Source organism: Rhizophagus irregularis, chromosome 3, assembly GCF_026210795.1.
Source record: "Rhizophagus irregularis chromosome 3, complete sequence".
Taxonomy (NCBI): Eukaryota; Fungi; Glomeromycota; class Glomeromycetes; order Glomerales; family Glomeraceae; genus Rhizophagus; species Rhizophagus irregularis.
In genome coordinates this window covers 268,266-289,840 of record NC_089431.1, presented here as the reverse complement: position 1 = coordinate 289,840, position 21,575 = coordinate 268,266, and the positions used below count along the sequence as shown (strand labels likewise).

General features: G+C 26.2%; 6 protein-coding genes across 6 annotated transcripts; 2 read left to right on the top strand and 4 right to left on the bottom strand.

The window, feature by feature from the left end:
• Positions 1–2,498: 2,498 nt before the first annotated feature.
• On the bottom strand, positions 2,499–4,037 carry OCT59_020107 (uncharacterized protein; the record flags this gene model as incomplete). Its single annotated transcript, XM_025327573.1, has 8 exons — positions 2,499–2,638; positions 2,721–2,757; positions 2,845–3,118; positions 3,209–3,363; positions 3,449–3,571; positions 3,653–3,687; positions 3,761–3,838; positions 3,905–4,037. 8 exons carry the CDS (start codon positions 4,035–4,037, stop codon positions 2,499–2,501), a joined length of 975 nt encoding a protein of 324 aa, XP_025170594.1.
• Positions 4,038–9,598: 5,561 nt separating this feature from the next.
• OCT59_020106 (uncharacterized protein) lies at positions 9,599–9,916 on the bottom strand (the record flags this gene model as incomplete). The annotated part of the gene is made up of 1 exon (XM_066148955.1): positions 9,599–9,916. One exon carries the CDS (start codon positions 9,914–9,916, stop codon positions 9,599–9,601), a length of 318 nt encoding a protein of 105 aa, XP_065989912.1.
• A 606-nt stretch (positions 9,917–10,522) lies between these two features.
• OCT59_020105 (uncharacterized protein) lies at positions 10,523–10,729 on the top strand (the record flags this gene model as incomplete). The annotated part of the gene is made up of 1 exon (XM_066148954.1): positions 10,523–10,729. One exon carries the CDS (start codon positions 10,523–10,525, stop codon positions 10,727–10,729), a length of 207 nt encoding a protein of 68 aa, XP_065989911.1.
• Positions 10,730–11,266: 537 nt separating this feature from the next.
• Positions 11,267–11,725, top strand: OCT59_020104 (uncharacterized protein; the record flags this gene model as incomplete). Its single annotated transcript, XM_025330694.2, has 2 exons — positions 11,267–11,329; positions 11,393–11,725. The coding sequence occupies 2 exons, from the start codon at positions 11,267–11,269 to the stop codon at positions 11,723–11,725; spliced, it is 396 nt and encodes a 131-aa protein (XP_025170593.2).
• A 3,393-nt stretch (positions 11,726–15,118) lies between these two features.
• On the bottom strand, positions 15,119–15,830 carry OCT59_020103 (uncharacterized protein; the record flags this gene model as incomplete). Its single annotated transcript, XM_025333630.2, has 3 exons — positions 15,119–15,123; positions 15,558–15,687; positions 15,777–15,830. 3 exons carry the CDS (start codon positions 15,828–15,830, stop codon positions 15,119–15,121), a joined length of 189 nt encoding a protein of 62 aa, XP_025170591.2.
• A 1,710-nt stretch (positions 15,831–17,540) lies between these two features.
• On the bottom strand, positions 17,541–18,957 carry OCT59_020102 (uncharacterized protein; the record flags this gene model as incomplete). The annotated part of the gene is made up of 7 exons (XM_066148952.1): positions 17,541–17,764; positions 17,834–17,876; positions 17,944–17,966; positions 18,361–18,564; positions 18,633–18,695; positions 18,820–18,832; positions 18,919–18,957. 7 exons carry the CDS (start codon positions 18,955–18,957, stop codon positions 17,541–17,543), a joined length of 609 nt encoding a protein of 202 aa, XP_065989910.1.
• Between the last annotated feature and the right edge of the window lie 2,618 nt (positions 18,958–21,575).

The following is a 21,575-nucleotide window of genomic DNA, read 5'->3' as shown; positions in this document are numbered from 1 at the left end:
CTGTTATAATCATATCTTTACAGCTGATAAAAACGAAATTATAAAATTTAAAGTTTGTGGTACAGCAGTAACTTTTCATAGGCACGGACCATATAGTATATCTACAGAACTGCCTATCTTTGTGCTATATACTTTTTTCAAAATTTATCCAATTATAATAAAGATACAGAAAAATATTCCATACGCAATGATCTTAATGTGAAATGCATTTAAAAATAATTTACGATTATAATGGATTGCTAGAAAACGAAACAAATTATTTTTTTTCAATGCGGAATCTAACTTGGTGAGGTATTAAAAGATTTTTAAGATTAGTAAATTTTAATTATTGTTTATTGATGAAAGTGGTATTCGAGCAGGTATCGGGTCATTTCGCCGAAAGGACGTTTCGCCGAAAAATAATCTTTGGCCTGAGTTATTTATAATTCTGCATAATGTTGGTCCTATTTTTCGGCGAAACGTCCTTTCGGCGAAATGGCTTTCGGCGAATGACCCGATACCGAATTTTAATGAGATTAGAGTTCATTATTATAAACATGTTAGTTTCGCAACACGTGCTCGTGACGAATTTTGAGTAAGCGGATGAGAGATTTTAAGAACTCATTCTTTTACATTCTTTTTGTCATTCTTCTTATATACCAATATCCTCAATTACATAATTGTTTTAATTTTTATTTCATTGAAATTTATAATTACCACACTTTTTTTCAAACATCTCCCTTCTCTTCCTACTCTTTTTGAGAATGTGCATAATCAATCGATACAAATAACCTGAAGAAAAAATCTAAATAATTTGTACAATTATTTTTATTAACTATTTTTAGATTTTTATGTGTTTTTTTTTTTGAATTATAATGAACTTATCTTGAAACTTAACTTTGCATTATGTAACATTTATCTATTAACACAAAATAAATAAAAAAAGAAAACAACCATTATCTTTTTCTATCTAATTTTTAATGAATTCCAAATTAGTCTAGTAATCGTCTTGGCATATTTTTTCTTATTTAAATTTACCATAAAATGTCATTTCAAACACGAAGATAATTATTAAATAAATTAGATTAATTCCATAATATCACCATTGCATCCCTACCCCCGAATAATCCCGACAATTTTAAAAAAAAATATCTGCTAATTTAGCTTTTGTATCCCTACCCCCGAATAATTCCGATAATTTAGGAAAATATCTTCTTATTTAATCCTTTATATTGTTCTTCCTGCTTACTAAGTTTATTTACGGATAGAAATTAAACCATTTTATTTTATTTTTTTTACTTCCGTATATCATATATATTACAATAGTAAGGTTAGATAAGTTCCGTCTAATAAAAGTTAATTTTATTTTTTATTTATTTATTTATTTATTTTCTTTTTTAATATTTTTAATAATACTAATAATAATAAATAATAAATAATAAAAAATCGCGAGAACATTTATTCCCCTTTTTTAAGTGGGGTTACTATTTTCAAAATTTCTAGAAAAAAATTAATAATTTGGTACATATTTATTTACAGGGGATTTATTATATTTGTGTAATATTTCTCCTTTATTATAATTTGTTTTTTTAATATAAAAAACAAACAACTGCATAGATGCATATTTAATGCGCAAATAGTCAGGATGATCATTTATTTATTGGACTTAGTTTAGGTAACAAACCAAAACCTTAAAGAATAAAACAGTATGTTCTATAATAATTTTACAAATTATATTAGTCTTTTAAAAATTTATCAGAAAACATTCCAAAGGTAATAAGCGAGAACTTATTATTGAAATACAGAAGATTTATAATAAAAACCAGACGATCACACTGACAAATCATAATCCCGAAAATCAAAAATCCCGACAATCATTATCCCGACATCCCAAAATCCCGACAATCATTATCCTGATATTAATATTCTTATGAATTCAAAATTTTTAAAATTTATTTATTATAAAATTTTAATCAATATTTTAAGAAATTTTATTAGTATTTTTCTAATTAATTAAATAACAAATTAAAATTTATTCTTGCGAAACATTCTAATATCATTACATATCAATAAAAATATTAATTATTACAAAGTATTACAAAATTATTATGTCTAAAAAAAAAATTATTAATGTAAAATTAAAAAAATAAAGATGATAAGTGTCGGAATAATGAGTGTCTGGATTAGAATTTTCGAGATTATGATTTGTCTGATTGTCAGGATTTTGAATGGTAGCGGGAAGTGGGCGAGATTTTATGATAGTTGTTGATGACTTATTCTGAGTTAATGTCGTCAAATTCGTCATATTGCAAGTAAATTATGTCAAATTATACATATATTTGTATTCATAAATTTATTATTAATTAACAAACCAATATATACAAATTATACATATATTTGTATTCAACATTCTTAATCATACTAGTGTTAAGTAAATATTAAATCTTAAAAAAAAAATCAAACTCGTATAATAAAAAAAAAATAATTATTTAAATTAAATTAAATTAATTCTTTTAAAATTAAAGTTCGCTCATTGTATTATTTGATTTCTGTGATTGCTCATTCGATTCAAGTTTATAATTTGAAGTATATTTATTAGCTGATAATCCTTCATTATATAAAAATTGGATTATATTTCCTATTCCTCCTAAACTTATAACTAAAAAAATAAAAAAATAAATAATTTTAGAATGGGATACTTTTTAATATAATTATATATTAATAAATTCAAATTACTGTACCTGCTGGGATAAGAGCGTCAAGTATAACGTGGCGAACCTATAAATAAAAAATCAAATCATTGTATTAAATATAACTATTGAATATAACATCATAATTATTTCAAATATCCATTTATCTTTTTACCTTTAAAAATCCACAAACGTTATAAATCATAATAGGTACGTATTGTAAAATGAAGACTAAGATGTAAGTTAAAATTTTTTTAAAGGTTTTTCTTTCAACACTGTTAATTTGGATCAAATTATTATGCGAATTTGTAATGGATTCATTAACTTCTTTAATTTTACGAATCGCTCTCATTACAGATGCGTAGCAAATTATGATAGTTGTTAATGTAACGAGTATTATAGCAAGAACAATGAATCCAACAATTTGATATCCAATTTTAGTCCCGCACCTAGTAAAACAAATAGTGTGTATATAAATATATCAAGTTACGTTCACTGTGAAGCGTAATGATTGTGATGTAATATTAAATGTAACGTACGAATAACCCCGAGAACCATGGGCGTATACTGTACTAAGAGGGATAATTGATGATACGAAAAGGATTGGAAGCCAAACTTTGTAATCATATCTTCCCAAATCTAAATAATGTTCTCGAACTACTCTTAACCAAGTTACAATGGATATAGCTCCAACCTATTAACGAAAATTTATGCATGGTTGGTTCATCAAGAGTAAAATAATACATATAAAAATAATACAAAATTTAAAGAAAATTTACCAATAAAATATTTAACAGAACAATAAACGTAAAGCCTAATCCAATAATTTCACAGAATAGATATGGCCATGTGACAGACTCTTTATTATTTACGAATTCTGATTTACTAAACGTCACATATGTCTGTATATAAATTGATGATATTAGTTTTAAAATGTATTTAACGTGATAATTTTTTTAAAAAATTTTTTATTAATTACTTACAAACTCCATTAAGATGCATGAAGAATATACAAAATCTAAAAAAAAAGAAAAAAAATTATTTAAAATTTTTATTATAAATTTATACAAAACAATTGAAATTATATTTACCTGTGATTGATATATAAAATGGAAATCTAAATGATAAAGAAATATTTCTACGATCATTTTTCCATCGTACAAATGTTCCTAAAAATCAAAAAATATTAATTGATTTCATTCGAAAATTAATTTCAAATAAATCAAATTACTTACGATAAAAAATATATAAACTTCCTAAAAAACTAAAGATATTAACTAATAATGGAATAGTAACAATAATGTAAAAATCGGTTTCAGCACCATAACCATAGGATGAATGCTCCTGAGCATTATTTAAAGGTATCATAAAAAAAAGAAATGATGAGATAAAAATAATGATATGAATCGAAGATGAATGTAGATACATTTTTTTTTATTTTTTTCTTATAAAGTACTGAAAAGGATTAAATTATAAGGGAATGGAAGATTATTGTACATTTATGTATGAATATCATGAAGTGCAAATGACTTTTGATCGGCTTTTATATATATTGTTTTGTATTAAAAAAGTTAATTATACTTACTGTTTGTGTGCCCTACTTTTAATTTATTTAATATATATTACAAATATATATTACGTTTTCTAATATAACAATGTTTTTTATTTATTGATAGGTTTGTGCGGGATTTTAAAGTTAGAATTAAACTTTTTAGTATAAACTTCACGAAGATCATATAAAACAGATAACAGTTACAGAAAATTTTTTTCAAAATAATTATGTGGATCCTTTTCTGATGATCCTAATAGTAAAATTAAAATTGGGTTGCTTATTTTTACTGAAACTTGATTTTTAATATAATAAATAAAAGGAGAAGGCGGGGATAAGAAACTCCATTAAGTATAACTAGAATTCTAATTTTCTGAACTTAAATGTTATTGACTACATTTGTTGACCCTAATCGGGAATTTACAAATTTGTCAATGGCTCAATACTATGCCGTTTTGTTGTTATAACGTAACAAATCACAAGATTATCTATTAAATAATTAATGCATTACATATACAAAATATTTACATGACATAACTGTGTTACACACACATTATTTAAGTAATTACTCCTTTTCATAAGAATATTCAATAATGGAAATATTCTAAAAATATTTACGACCACTCAAATAATTCTTTTCTACGTAAATTTAGCAAAATTATTAAAGAATTTTTTTTTAAAAAAAATTTTATAATAGGAAAATTCTTAGAATAATGATTATAAATTCATCCTACCAGGATTAGAAATTTAGAATAAGAATAATTCACGTGTTACGATGATGTTCATCAGATGTCCGGAGTAACGACACCGACTAATGATTATTCGTCATTTTGAGTCAACGGGTCTAAAAATTCTATTATTGATATTATTGTTTTTTAATGATAACCAATCACGAATTAATGCAATAAATTAAACCATAACTCATTTGTTTATTATAAATGATTTATTATTTTAAATTGCAATTATTATTTGCTTGGCCAAATTCTTCCTGATTGTGTAACTTTTAATATCTTATAGACCAAACTCTAAAATTCGTCAATCGATGCGTGATATTAGTGCATACAGTATATATGATCATATATACAGCGAAATTCGGTATATCGAACCATAAGTAAATATGAAATTGTCTGAACCGGATTATTATAAATTTGTTCAATTTCTAGATATAACGAATTTTGAAAATTACTAATGGAACGGATTCATCGTATATAGCAAAGTATAATATAACGGAAGTTTTTACAGCAGTACATAATATTTTTATATTTAATTCGAAACTGTGTAAATTTAATTTATGAATTTATGTTTACAAATTCTTATCCTGGATTAAAAAACTCTATAAAAAATTTATTCCGTGTTTTTTTATTCCATGTTATTTCCGTAAACGTATCAAAATCACAGAAATTACGGATAAATTTTTTTACGGAGAAAATAAATAAATAAATAAAATTCACGCTCATATTTAGTAATTAATCTCCCTTTTCTCGATTTTATTTGTCTTCAATTTTATACAGTAATAATTATCTTAAGTGGTTCATAAAAGTTTTTGTGTGAAAGATAATACTATTAATTGATAACGATCATATTTTCACGTTATATCATATGTTGTAATAAAACATTGTTATTTTTTTTTTGGTAATAATCTTTTACATCTATAATTTACTTATAATTAGTCAACTAAATTTGTTGATTCAATATATCATAATTTATTAATTTGCGCTCTAAGGCGTCCAAGCCGTCCAATCATTCTCTTAATTCGTTATTTTGGTAGTTTTTTTTCAATTAATCATATATTAGATAAGTTGCAATAATGTAATTTATGTGTTACGTCAGCCGTCCAATCATCGTAGGGGAATTCTCTAATTCGTTATTTTAGTAGTTTTTTTCAATTAGACATGTAAGTTCAATTATGTAACGATTGACATGTCACTTTAAACTATATAAATGAATTCTTATTATTAAGACGATTTCATAATTAATGAATCTTAAATAAGTTTTTCGTAATCTTATTGGACCACGCAAATTAGATTAAGAGACAAATGGATCTTAGAACAATTACTGGACCTGTAAAAAAAAGTCGATATTCCATCTTTTTTTCCGTAAAAGGTTCACATTTCCGGAATTAATAACCTTATATTACGGAGTTATATATATTTTTTTGTGAATGGGACCCGTGAAAGGGCTCATATTTACGGAGTTTTTACAGAAATAACGGATAAAATTTTTTATAGACTGGTCAAAATTAATAGTAATCGCTTAGTAAAAACGGAATTCTCAAATCACCGTAACATAAATTCGATTCTATTGTACGATTCAAGTCATGAAGGATCCCTGTTAATGAAAAAAAAAGAACTTTGCGTGACATTTCTTTTTACCTTTTTTGTTTATTTAATAATACCTTAGTTTGGTTATATAATATTATTCATAACGGTTCAAATCAACAATATACCTATTGTCGCGTGAATAATACTGTAAATAAATAAACAAAATTTAAACAAATATGGTCTTTCCCCTTGTTTGAGTTTTTAATTTACCCAAAATAATATTTCAATAAAACCCTTGGCGATTATTTTAATGATCTCGTAATTAATCAATCTATTATGTAAACCCTTCTTAAATATAATTAATTGTATGCAATGTCCTTAGCTTTTGTGTCACCGCTCTCCGAAAAATTTCGATTCATTCAGTCTTTCTATTGTATTTATTGTATTTCTATTTCGCTAATGGAATTTCGGGTAAAGTTTAAGTTTCAAGATTATTCATTGTAATTACTGGTTCAATACGATCAGACCATCATCCAGATAAAATTCTTCTCATCTTCTTTACCAGTTAATGAATCATATGATTCAGATATTTTTATTTTCATTTTCGTATTTACAATTTCTTTGCATAAATAAATATTAAACGGAGTATTTTCCTATTATATTTATATTTTATCACCTACAATGAAGTTACGTTCAACCTTACTGTGGTACATAGGTAAAAATAGATTATCAAACGTAGTTATTCATTTACATAGGTAAAAATAGATTATCAACATAGTTATTTATTTCGACGGTTTATATCATGATTTAATTCTCCGACAGTTTAAAAATTTTCATTCGATCGGATGTTGCCAGAGGCTGAAAATTTCATGACTATTGTAGTATGAGGTTACTATTTTTATAAATCCATACTTAGAATTTAGCATAACATATTTTCTTTTTACCCATAAAGAGAAAATTACACAAGTGGCTGATCATATCTGATATCTAATTCTAGTAAAGATTGACCTAAGGGTCAGTTTTGCATAGCCGCGAAAATTAATAATTACTTAGTAGCTGGCCATATTTATCCACAATTATATTTATTTTTAAAGAAAAATCAATACTTTATATAAAATTTGTTACGAATATAGCATAAAACTTTAGATTTTAATGTTTTGTAATCATTAAATGATGTTGTGTTTCTTCTGATGTTAACACCTTCAATTATGTGTTTATATTCTAAAGTAGCGACATATAAAAAAAAAAAATATTAATTTTTATAATAAAAAACATTAATTCTTGCAAAACTTTACATATTAATATCAATAAAAATATTCGCCTAAAAAAAAAAAAAATAAGGTTCAGCCATTAAATGATGGACAAAATTATTGCCGCCTTAGCGCGTTCGGCTGTGTTGTATTCGATGTTTTAAAATTTCGTACAATTCTGCGGCATCCGAAAAATAATTAAGTGTCGGGATAATGAGTGTCGGGATTCTGAATTTTCACGGGATTTTGATCGTTCAGGATTTTGAATGGTCCCCCACTAGAAGTATATTTGTTTAATAAAAGAATTACCGTAAACAGTGTAAATAGGAAGGATATGGTACGAAATCCCGAAAACTCAAAATCCGAAATCCAAAATCCTGACAGGTTCAAAATCCTGACAGGTACAAAATTCCGAAAATTAGCCCACATTAAAGCTGCCCGAAAGTCGCTCACCTGTCAGGATTTTGAGTTTCGGGATTTTAGACGGAAAAATAAAATAAAAAAAATGAGTTTCTCAAAAACCCGTGAAATAATATTTTTAAATGGAGAAGGTGCGATTATCACTTGAAAACGTTAATTTCAGAGCAGAATTGGACTTTGGGCAAATCGAAGATGGGTAGGAAACAAAAGGGAAATGTGAGTTTAAGTTCGATTTTGGTTTATTTTTCGAGTAGTTTACTGTTAACACTTGTAAAGAAGGATCTTCCGAATATTACAGAGCGCCGAAGGAGGCAGTAAAATTGTTAGAATCCTGTCCGGTTCGGTTATGGGTTCGGTCAGTTTATATATAAAAAAACCGGTCAAAAAACCGATCAGTTGTAAATTTTTAATATATTTATTCCGAAAAAAAAAATGTTTCTCTATTATTGAGAATACCATTAAAATTCTAGTTTTAGTGGTTGTATGGTATTCTCATTTTTATTTTTTATTCTCATTTTTAGAATTATTGGCAAAACTTAATTTTTACGCGTTGATCACGTGATTTTTCGTTTCCCTGAAAAATCACAAAATCAGCAAAAAAAAATTGCGTAAATTTAAGGGTAGAGTATCCTCCCTAGTTAACCGCGACGAAGACATGAAGACAGAGAAAAAACAAAGTTAATAAATAAATCTAATATTATTTAAAATACCATATATATGTTTAAAGAGTCTTTAAACAAGTTTAAAACGTAAGAATAAATAAATCATTTTAAAGTATACAGAATAAAGAACTAATATTTAAAAATAATAAAAAATAAAAAAAAAATAGTGTATATTTACATAATGGATATATTTCTAAAAATAAACTTTATATGGCTATTGTTGACTCAAAACTAAACTAATAAATGGAAACCAGTAATATTCTTTATTTCACATTCGCAAAAACAAATAGACATTCGTGAAAGTTTTAAAACTTCATACAAAAGTTTCAAACCAAAAATATTGAATAAGGAGAATATTTTAAGTCAAAAAATAGAAGTTCAAAACAGTGGCTTTTTAACCATATAGTTTTATATTAGGTATTACGAAAGTTCATATTGCACCAAAAATTGGTATTACGGAGCATACCAGTGTCCATATTTTAGTTGCACGAAACATTCATTCCTAATCCAGAAAAAAAGCCCCATGTTAATCATGTTAACGACATCAGACATGATAATCGGCTGTTAATTTGGAATGGGTAACCCCTAAAGAAAATGCTATTCCCAGATCCTAGTCATGGTCAAGGTAACTCTAGACAAATCGTTCAGAAAACGTTAGATGGAAATGTTGTTCGAGTCTGGAATTTCATCCGTATTGCTGGTGATACACTTAAAATCTCAAAAAATAGCATTAGTTTTTGTGATTGCGGATATAATTCATCATTCATCTTTCGCTCATCCCAAAGTTTCATTTCTTGATAAGTCTGATTATGACGATCATGACGGTCAACCTGCCAGCTCGTTGATAATATACAAGGAAGTGATAGTGTTGATGACAATTGTGATGATGGCGGTGGTAGTGGTGAATATTAGAATATTGTGGATATTGAGATAATGGATATGATGGCGAATATTGTGCTGGTTCTGGATTATTACCTAATATTAACGATGACCATAATATTGATGATGGTGATGGTGATGATGATGATGATGATGACGACGATGATGATAGTGATGATAATGATGGTGATGCTAGTTCTGGTAATGTCTCAACTATATTCAGCATGTTGTAGTAAAAAGCTAAATACCGATGGTGGTTGATGTTGGATATATTATGAAGATTATGTAGAACAAAATCCTGATGAAGAATGGAGAGAAATAGAGATTAATTCACAGAAATTCAGAGTCTCATCCTTAGGAAGGGTTCAGTTAACCAACGTCTTAATTACCAAAAGATCATTACATGCAGGCTATTACCGAATTGGCCGGGTTTATAAATATCAGGTTCATCGTTTGGTGGCGTTAGCATTTTCTCCGAATGAAGAAGGTAAAGAATATGTGAACCATATTGCTACAAGCAATAGGGCGTCTAATCTCGAATGGTGTACATCAAAAGAAAACGTTTAACATGCCGTACATCTTGGGCTTTGTGGTCAAACGTGCCGTCAAGCATGATTGATTCTATTCAAGAATTTCCGTCCATAGCTGATAATGTAAATATTGGGCGAGTATGTCGAGCAGGGTCTAAAAAACCGACGTATTTTGAAAATATCCGAAAATTTTTATGTTAATCGGATTTTTGCCTGGAAAAATTTATTTACGTAAATTATGTTGAAAATGATTTTTTACGTAAATTATAAATTTTTTTTATCAAAACACGAACTTTTAAAAAATGTCACTTCTTCATTATTATAAACCTGTTAACACTAATGCAAATAATAATAGAAATAAAAATAAACAAATGAAAAGGACTACTTCCATAGAGGAAGAAATAGATAAATTAGACGAAGCAAATCCTCATAGAAGTTCCACTTCATTTTCTCAAAAAAGAAAAAACATTAAAATCTCGTATATTAAAAATTTGGTATCAAAGATGTAATAGAGGAATTTAATAGAATCAAATAAAATAATAAAAAAAAATGAACAACATAAAATAGAAATAAATAAAAATTAGTACTAAATGGCTATAAAAATTAATAAGCCGGAATTTTTTAAATTTTTTCCGATAAATTTTTAAAAAAACCGATAAATTGAAAACATGTCGGAAAATTTCCGGTAAAATCACAATCCTATTTTAGACCTTGATGTCGAGGTATTCGAAATCATGCTGGTTTGATTTAAATGTTTTTTAACACGAAAAAAAAAAGACTAATCAACATGGATGAACTACGAGCTTTACGACACGCACCAAAGAGCTTTAGAGTTATTAGAAAAGCCTGGAATGAGAGATCTTTTCAGAAAAATTTTAATTCTACTGCATTTAAAAAGTGGGAATAAGCTGGAAAACCTACTATAGAAGAAGAAGAAATTTTAGGTATTTATAATTATTTATAACATTACAAAGTCTCAAATTTTAAACTTTTATCCGTTGAACTTCTAGCATACCTCGAGTCTAAGAAAAGCGAAGATCACAAGAATGGTACTAACTCCACCACTAACTCTGGATCAGTTGGTGAGGTTACTAGAAAAAGATCAATTGGTAAGTCTGTTATAATGTTCTTGATTAATAAAGCTGAACTCACACGACTTTTTACTTTTTAAGGAACCAGATGACGATGATGATAAACGAACAATTGGAAATATGTATGGGTTTATCCCAACATTAATGGAATATCCAAAAAGGGAAGCCCGCCTCCACCTCAAAGAACCCGAAGACAACAAATTACTACCACATCTAAAAACGATAAATGTAGTGGTAAAAAAACTGAATCAAACGGAATTTCCATCCCAACCAATATTCTTACAAAAGATGCTCAACGATCTAAGAAGGTTGAATCTCCTAAACTACATCAAGAAAAATTTGGAGGTCAATATCAGAGAATTTGATGGGAATGAGTTGACATTAAATCCACCAATTCAGCCAGGTGATCTATAAATCTTTTTGCTTATTCGCGTTAATTTTACCTAATTGGCATCGTTTGATGCTATGGCACATTAGAGTTAGGACGATCGCTTTCTTTGAAGATCATAAAAAATACGTAGAATTTTTAGATCTTTTTTACAGTAACTATATATCTAGTGTATAAATAACTCATTCAGACATCCCACAAACACACATTCCATAATTGCAATCTTGCTTATCAGTTCTACTTTTCTTTCCTTATATACTAAAACCTAGTATAAAACCCTTTGCTTAAATGAATAAAATTTATAAATTAATGCAAGTTGCAAATTTTTTTCATATATCCGAAAGATAATTTTGCATTATAAAAATCTATTCAAACACAATTTGGCAGAAAATGTTTAAAGATTCATTATTAATACAATAAAATTATCTACGAAGCATTTTAGCGATTACATATTTAATGTCATCCCAAGACAAACCCATAATAATTGATAGTGAAAAAGTTTTAACTCGACCTATCATTGCCCTACCCCTATCTGCAACCACATCGATGCCATAGACCTTTTGAAGGAAGCTATTTCCTCACATATTTGGCAACTAGAGCCTGAGACGCCAAATCTCCATATTTTAATTCTCTGTAATAATCATATTGTTTTGATAATGCTTTACCAAAATCATAGTAGTGTCGAAGGATATCTTGTGTTGTCGTTCTAAGAAGGTCTTTACCATCAAAAATTTTATTATATAAGTTGAGTAAAATATTTGAGTCACCGTTCGGTTCAGAGGTGAGTTGGTTTGCAAGATTTCTTCATTTTCAGGATCAGACGATCAGTAGTAGACAATTATTTAATCAGTCTTTGCAATGTAGGGAATTATCAACGGACTTTGTCATTTACTGGATGTAGATACGTCAGACTCATTCCTAGAACGTTTTTTCTGCGTGGTGCTCGAAGCCTGTTCTACTTGAAACAATTCTGAATCTTTAGCTGGGCGGATAGGACACTTTTTGCTTCAATTGTCAATGCAATCATAATGCACACCCTATAAAAAAAAAATTCTTTAAAATGTACTTAAAATATACTTATGTATTTTTTAAAATATACTTAAAATATACTTATATATTTTTAAAATATACCTAAAATATACTTAACATTTTAAAATATACTTAAAATATACTTAAAATTGCAATTTTAAGTATATTTAAAGTATAAAATTTTGCACTTAAATTATACTTAAATTATATTTAAATTGCAATTAAGTATATTTTAAATGTAATTTAAGTATAAAATTTTATACTTTAAATATACTTAAAATTGCAATTTTAAGTATATTATAAGTACATTTGAAAATTTTAAGTACATTTTAGATATATTTTAAAATATATAAGTACATTTTAAGTATATTTTAAAGAAATTTTTTTTCATAGGGACAGCATATTTACAGGATAAAAGACAGTGTCTTTCGGGAAATTTTAACACATTTGGCGCATGTTACAGTTACACAACTTTCGATTTTGAAATAGAACATTCTCGACACCCTCCATTGGATCTTCAGAGAAACTTTTCACCCATCAAATTAGATAATGCTGAAGTTCCACTTGATTGAGATGATGGTGAATGCTCCTAGTAAAATTTGGATCCATAATATTAACATTCTTTCCACAATTGGGGAATGGACGTGAAACTATTTGGTGAAACTAAAAGTTAGTCATGAGGATTATTAAAATCACAGATTAATCAGATTAATTGTTTAAAAAGAAAGGGTTGATATTGGTATGACTAACTGCATTATATTAATAACCGTCCTGGTGTCCTTTTTTAAATTGATTTAAAAAACGACGATTATATACTATACCAAATTGAAATTTAAACGCAGCTTAATTATCACATATTATGTAGTATAAGAAATTATGGAGTTATAAATTAAATCATATTACCCATCCTTGAAATAATAATAAAAATGAAGAATATTTATATACTATACTTAGTGTACTATTATACTATACATATCAAACGAACGCACTTTTCATTAAAAAATCAAATAATAAAAATATCTAATAAGTATAAATTTGAAAATTTATTCATATAAAAATGATCTTAAATATAAATGTGAAATATTAAAAAAATCAAGGTATCAATATAAAGGTATAACGATATAAGAAAAATATGTTAATAAAGCTAACTTATAATATATGTTTTTTAAATAATTAAACTGAGACTACAAGGAAAACTCATTCAATATCATTTTTATTATCTTGATAAATTTCATTGAGTTCTATTGAAAAACAAATAAATCGTTAGAATTTAACTTAGATTAATTATATTGCAAATGTATTAATACATTATACAAATAATATTTACCTAATTCGCTTAATTGGACGTCCAAGCATTCTGAGACTATAAATTAAATAATATAGTAATTAATAAATATGAATGTAAATATTATAGTAATTATTGGTAGAAGCACTTACTTGGATTTGCTGACTCTGATTGAGTATTAGTATCTGTACATATTAAAGTAAACAAATATTAGTAATATAAAATAGAATTTTGATAAAATAAATGAGTTAAACTACCTGAATTAAATTGAAAAGATGATAAATCTGAAGAATTTACTGGTTTTGGAAGATTTTTAAAATTTAAAAGTCTACTAGTATAAATTGCTTGTGGATGTGTTTGAAAATTTTTGGGTTTATCTTTGCTTGATCTGCTTCCAAATTTTTTTTCTCCAATTTCATCACATACTTTTATTTGAGAATAAATTTCACTATCTTCACCATCATCACTATCATCAATTTCATCATTCCATTTTGTTAATATCTGAGACAATTGTTTAGTGGTTGGTCTATTTTCTATTTCAGCATCCCAACATTTCATTATTAAATCCGCAAGCAACTTTGGTGTATCTTCAGAAATTTTTGGTCTAAGTCCTTTACATATCTTAATAGCTAAAAATTCGTCATGTGGGATATCATTATAAGGAGTTTCTTCAAAAATTAACTCATTCATTATTATTCCAAATGAGTAAATATCTGCTGCTTTTGTATATTGGTATCCACGTAAAACTTCTGGTGCCATATATGGTAATACTCCATAAATTCCTTCTTCTTTAACTTTTCGCTTATTTGCTGGTTGACACATTCCTAAATCACTTATAAATGGACCACCTCTATATAGTATATTACCTGAATGAAAATCTTTGTGAACTTTTTCAGCATTATGAATATCTAAAAGTCCTCTTGCAATTTGTTGTAATTGATCAATTTTTGATTTATAATTAATATAATTATTTGATTTATTTAAATAATTTCTCAAATTTCCATTTTCACAATAAATTAAAACCATCATATACTCTTTATTATTTGGATCTTGAGTAATTCCATAACATCGAACAATATCACCAAGATAAATCTGAAGATGAGATTTAATCTAATTATCATCAAAAAGGAAAAATTTTATTAATAAATAAATGCAAATAACAATCTTTATATATAAGACAAAGTAAGTTTAAATTACCTCATTTAAAAAATCTGAACATATATCAGAAGAATTATTCAAACTTTTTAATGCATATTTATCAAAATCTTTGTATCTATACCATTTTTGATTTTCAATATCCCAATAATTAATATTTCCTTCAGGCCATTCAGCTGAATAAATCTTTCCAAAACCACCTTCTGCAATATAAGTGATATTTTGAAATTTTTCAAAAGGTATCCATTCAAGACATTTATAATAATGCACAACATTAAGTTGTGATTGTTGTATAAATTCATCAATATCTTTATTTCCACTAGTCCAATTTTTAAAGTTATCCTTAAATCTTTTAGCATTACAAGGTTGACACCAATATTCTCCTGTACCAGGTTCTTTACATTCTCCACATATTCCATACGCTTGTCTTCTTTTTTCTAAATCTTCTATATAAACTACTTTTTCATCTACATTTTCTGATTCAATAGTTGAATCAATAGTAGAAATTGTAACATGCCACTTTTAATAGACAAAAAATTATTAATATTTTTAACTACAAAAATTCAATATTACTATAGTTATTAATAATAAATGTGAATTTATAATACCTGATATTTATCATAATCAACATTCTTCCATAACCACTTTGGCTTATTTTCCATAATAATTAGTTTGAATTATATGAATTATTATTTTGTATATGCAAGTAATTTATTCAAAATAAATTTTAGAATTATAATACGTAAAAAAAAGTTAAAACGAACGGGTTGTTCAAAATATAAAAATGCACAAAATCTATACTACAGTTATACTAAGCATAAACAATTTTTTATGCAGAGAAAAAATAGTATTAGATCAAATATAGCAATTTACAAAAACAAAATGATGCTTGTTAAACATCACAAAAAAAATAATATTGTTCATTTTTCAATCAATTTGATAATGCCGGTCATTTATAATGGCTAAATTTTTAATAAATCTAAATTTGATTGCATTGATGCTCAAACGCCATTCATTATTTTGTTACACTTAACTTTCAAGTTTGTCAAATCTCTGGATAGAAGAATGATGAGCTTATAAATTTATATATCTTACAAATAGTATCAAATACAATATTACTGATATTTTTTTTTTCTTCTTTATATTCTAAATTGCAAAGACAAAAAAGCTCACACGAAATAGTCAAAATGAGCTATCGGGTAAGAAAATGCTGTGTACCTCACTGGTTATATGATTTTCACAAGATGTACCTTTTTTTTATTTTCAGGAGTTGCATGGACCTGCTGTATTTTAAATTTATTGTCCAAATTAATATTCTATAATACAGTAATAAATATTCTTAAATAAAAAAAATTATTTGAAAATTTCACGACGTCTAATGAATTATAGGTAAAATTTTTATTATTCTTGATTAATTAATTTATTCTATATATTTTATGCATAATACAAGCTTCTGTAGAATCTTAATAAATAGATTTCCTAATAAACTAACATATGATAAAAAATATCATGTATATTTACGTTAAAGAGGAGATAATTTTAATTTAGAAAAATTAATACTTGATAACATATATTCTCTAAGAAAATTTTTTTCTATTTCAATATCGTGGATTGTGTGATATCCAAAAAAGAAGTTTGTTTTTTAACTAAAAGATTCAATATTAAAATACATGAATATATATAAATGAAGCAATCCAACCCAACGAAAAATATGTGATACGAAAAAAAAACTAACGTGAAGAAGGAAAAGAACAAACTCCCACCCATAAAAATAAAGAAAAATGATAATAAAAAAACAATAATATAATACATATTTATATATAAGTACATTATTACAAATTAAAATAATAACTGATTTTTATCTAGAAATATATAATACAGGACGTTTAGTTAACCGTTCACGTTTTTCCATTGAATCTGATAATCTTTTGCTTTCATCAGCGCCCAAATGATCGTTATTATCAGGTATATTTCAAGAAGCTTTAGCGGCTGCTGTTGCTACAATACTTATTACAGTAGTATTAATTGATACAGTAGTACTGACAGTATACATGGTCGAAGTAGTCACTATAATAGTAAAAGTTGCATCAGTTGCTTCTACTTACACTCACACAAATATGATTGCTCGATCCATCAGAATTTGCTTCGGCAATTAATCCCATTGAGCTTTCAAATGATTTTTGGTGTTTAATGTCTTGAAATTCTTCTTATACCTAAATTACTTGAAGAATCATCACCTAAATTAATACTACTATTCGTTCTTACACTTATTCTTATACTACTGCTACTTTTACTTATTCTTTTTATTCCCGTATTTTCCGTATTTTCTCAACTAATCCGTTCATCATTACTAACTCTACTAAAAACTTAAGTTAACCTTTTATACGTTTCATTACAATTTTCAATACTAGACTTATTTTGTTTGACATTGAATTCATTTCAGTTATATTAAATCCACTTGAATTAAAATGATTAAAATAATCAATATTATTTGTATTTGTTGATATCGTGGTAGTGTTTGTTACTGGTGAAGTTGAAGAAACAAATGGTGAAGTTAATGAGGTAGTACTAGTTATTAACGTGCCATCACCACCTCCTATCAAAGATTCATCATCAGTTCGTCACGTAAAGATTTTCCATCCTGCATTCGCTAGTGTAAATTTACTCGTCATTGATATGTTCGAGTGTTTTGTTTTTGGTTTATTGCTCTAAAAAATAATTGTTCATTATTATTGTTGACATGAGTTTAATATAACAGCGTGATAAATAACTTACTTGTATACGAAAAAAAAATTGAACTAAAATTTATATTATTGGTATTGTAAAATTCCATACGATTACATATGTAATATTTATATTGTAAGCGAGATAAGTGAAATATCTAAAATATCCATAAGTGAATGACATTATTAAAAACACCGCCATAATAATTACTAATGAAGACAACTAGAAAGAAAGGAATAATGAAATTTCGAAATTTTCGTTAATAAAAAAATTCAAAGGAAAAATTTTTTTTTTAGTAATTAAAATAATTAAAATCAACGCGTATTCACTTACTTAAATTTCGGCACGTCCTAAAGTGGAAACAGTCCGGAGTACCACTAAACAATTTCTTTACGTTTTTAATGCCTTAATATGATCCCATATAATTTATATCGATTATAATTCAAACTTATTAGATCATCACCCAACTTAAATTATGTATTTTACGAATTGAGTCTAAATCATTAATATATACATAATGTCCTGTTATCCATGCGAATGGAAATAATGTTGATATTGGTGATATTAATAATAAAAAATCTATTACATCTGCTATATATCTATTTGGTAGACTTTTATTATTACTACTATTTGTAAGTTCACTCTTTGATTCTTTTGTTAGGGCTGTATAAGCTAATAAGAAAAGAGAGAGATTAAAAACAGAAAAAAAAAATTTTCTCGTTTTTTAATATATGACTTACTTATGCTTATAGGATATATTAACGCTAATCCAATGGCTAGTTCTCTACTTAAATTTTGATCAACTTGATCAATCAAAAAAATTAGTTAATATTTTTTTTTTTGGTTTTTTTTGTTTGTTTAAAATATTGAATTGATTTCACTTACATTCCGCCGTAGTATATAATTTGGATACGCGTCAAATAATACCATTAATATCGAACTACAAAAATCAAGAAAAATGATGATTAGTTACTGCGCTTTACGAAACGACACTTGCCACACTTCCACTCTTTCCAATTTACTTACATAAATCAAATATGATTGTAGTAGTATTAATAACTTCATGAGATTTAGATCTTAAATAACCTCTTCCTCTTGTTGTTGAAGATAATCAAAAGGATTGTTTTAATATGATACAATTTTTATAATATAAAAATCCTATCGCTATAGTACTAATATTCAATGTAATTCTTTTAATTTTCCTCTTCACATCTACTAAAATTTATTCCAAATTCGATAAATGATTATTTACTGATGATGATGATGATATTGATATGATATTATTCGTTAAATTTTTCGTTTCTTCGGATATCTTTTTATAAAAAGACTATCGCTAATTAAAAAATTTCTATAGGAGAATAATTTATATAAACAAATTAAATAATGAATTAATTCAAATTCAAAGAGAAAAAAAAGAAAAAAAGAAAATTCAGATATAAGAAAAAAATAAAAATAAGATATGTACCTTAATTACGCTCCAATGTAGTAGAATTATTTGAATGAACGGTGAACAGTATTTGTAAACGACGATACAAAAGGGATGTAACATAAAGTATATTCTTCAAATTATCGCGAACATTAAAATTTAATATTACGAAATGAAATTATTGTAAACATTATTACATCAATTAGGTTTATCGTTATATTTACAAAGAAATCAAATCATGAGAGAAACATGATGATCACTGAACATTTCGATTATTTAAACTGATAAATTATCATGTGATTCATTGCAAAACTAACTTTCTTTTTTAGGAAAGGTGCGAATAAACTTTATAAGGAAGAAATCCGATAAATTTTTTTTTTTGGAAACAAATATTTTTGTCAAAATCCCCGATTGTGTTTAACCGTACGTGGTATTAACAATATTAAAGTCAAATATCATTTTATTAAACATACAAATTTTTTGAAGACAACAATACAGCAGCAATACACAGAATTTCGCTCATCGGTGATGTCACTTTTCAAATTTCATTAAGAAAAACAATTAAGCTTATTTCGATTAATTTTTGGTGTTATCATTATAAGATTATTTTCCTTTTTAATTCTGAGCTCCGTATAAATGTTTCATTCATTTAATTCGAGGAGAAAAAAATTGCTAATAGCGTCAGCTGAAATTAATAAATCTAGAATAAATAAAAAATTTCAATAATGCAATTAATTCCATTAGTTTAAATTAGTTCTCGACTAAGAAATGTACGTGTAATTATCATTGTCATTTTCATAATAAATTAGTATGACAGTCTAGTGTGTCCATATAATAAATAAATATATATGTACTATATGATATATATACGTACAGTATATTTTACATACATAAAGTTATTGTTTTGAATAATTATTTTTACAAAGTTGAAATGTATTGTAATGTATGCTTAATACATTTTATAATTTTACACTTTTACACGTTCAATTTTTTCAGGTCAACTTAATTTATAAGATATGGAGCAAAAATATTTTCAATATTATCGAAAAAAATTCCTTAATCCTTATCTAAAATTAAGTTGAAATTTTTTTTAATTCTTGCATGAATTCGTAAGAAAAGAATTATGAGTCACGTTAATCTCACCAGAATGTTTTTTTTTTTTCAATTCCCTTTAACCAACAAGAAACATTTGGAATAGTCGAAAAAAAAAATATTTGCTACGTACACATGCCGATCAAAATTATCCGGCCACTTTGTTTTACCAAAATTATGCAGATCATCACGTGCTAAGGTGACAAAAATATTATACGATTTTATATTTATAATTACAATAAACAAATTTCCATGCTTCACATTTTTCATATTCTTCAAAATTTTTCAGAAATATAAATCATTTACTGAGTAAATTTATGATTTACGTGATGATAAATTAAAAGATTTAAAAAATCCCGTAACTTTGTCAATATTAATCTAATAAACACATATTTATCACCATTCGAATCGCCTCGATGAGACGAATCCAATAAGCTAAAAATCATGGCTATACGATCACTGGATCAAAACTTATTATAAAATTTATTTAAATCTTTAAAGTGCAATTACATATCGAATATCGATCCTACAAGAATGCAATTATTACCATTCGAATCCACTTAATGAGACGAATCTAACAAATCTTAATTCATGAAGATCCAATCACTGAGTAACGAAATATTCTTGATATCCGATTTTTAAATTTTAATCTATAATCTTACGCAAATTTTCATAAACTTACATAATAATATGTTTATGTAAGTAGTCATAGGTCAAGCCATAATCTTATATAATATTATTTCATAATGGATAATACTTAACCTTATTAAATTTTCTGATAAAAATACTTGAAAAGCATGTTAAGGACGCATGGATAGATATATCTCCAGAATATTATTGATAGCATACTTTATAGAATTGAAGAAGCTATTGCCACCAATGAAAATAGAATTCATTATTAAATTTTTATTTAAATTAACAAACAATGGCACAATGAATATATATAACTTTAAATTTTAAATTTCACAATATTATGCATATGTAAGTTTATCACTTTAAAAAAGTGGCCGGATAATTTTGATCGGCATGTGTATATGGGAATTAATAAAAATTTTGTAAAATAAAAGAGATTCTATGACAAAAAATCAATAGTTTGTAATATGATGAAAATGAATTGTTTTCCATTTTCCATTTACAAAGGAGAGAGATAAATATACGTTGAAAA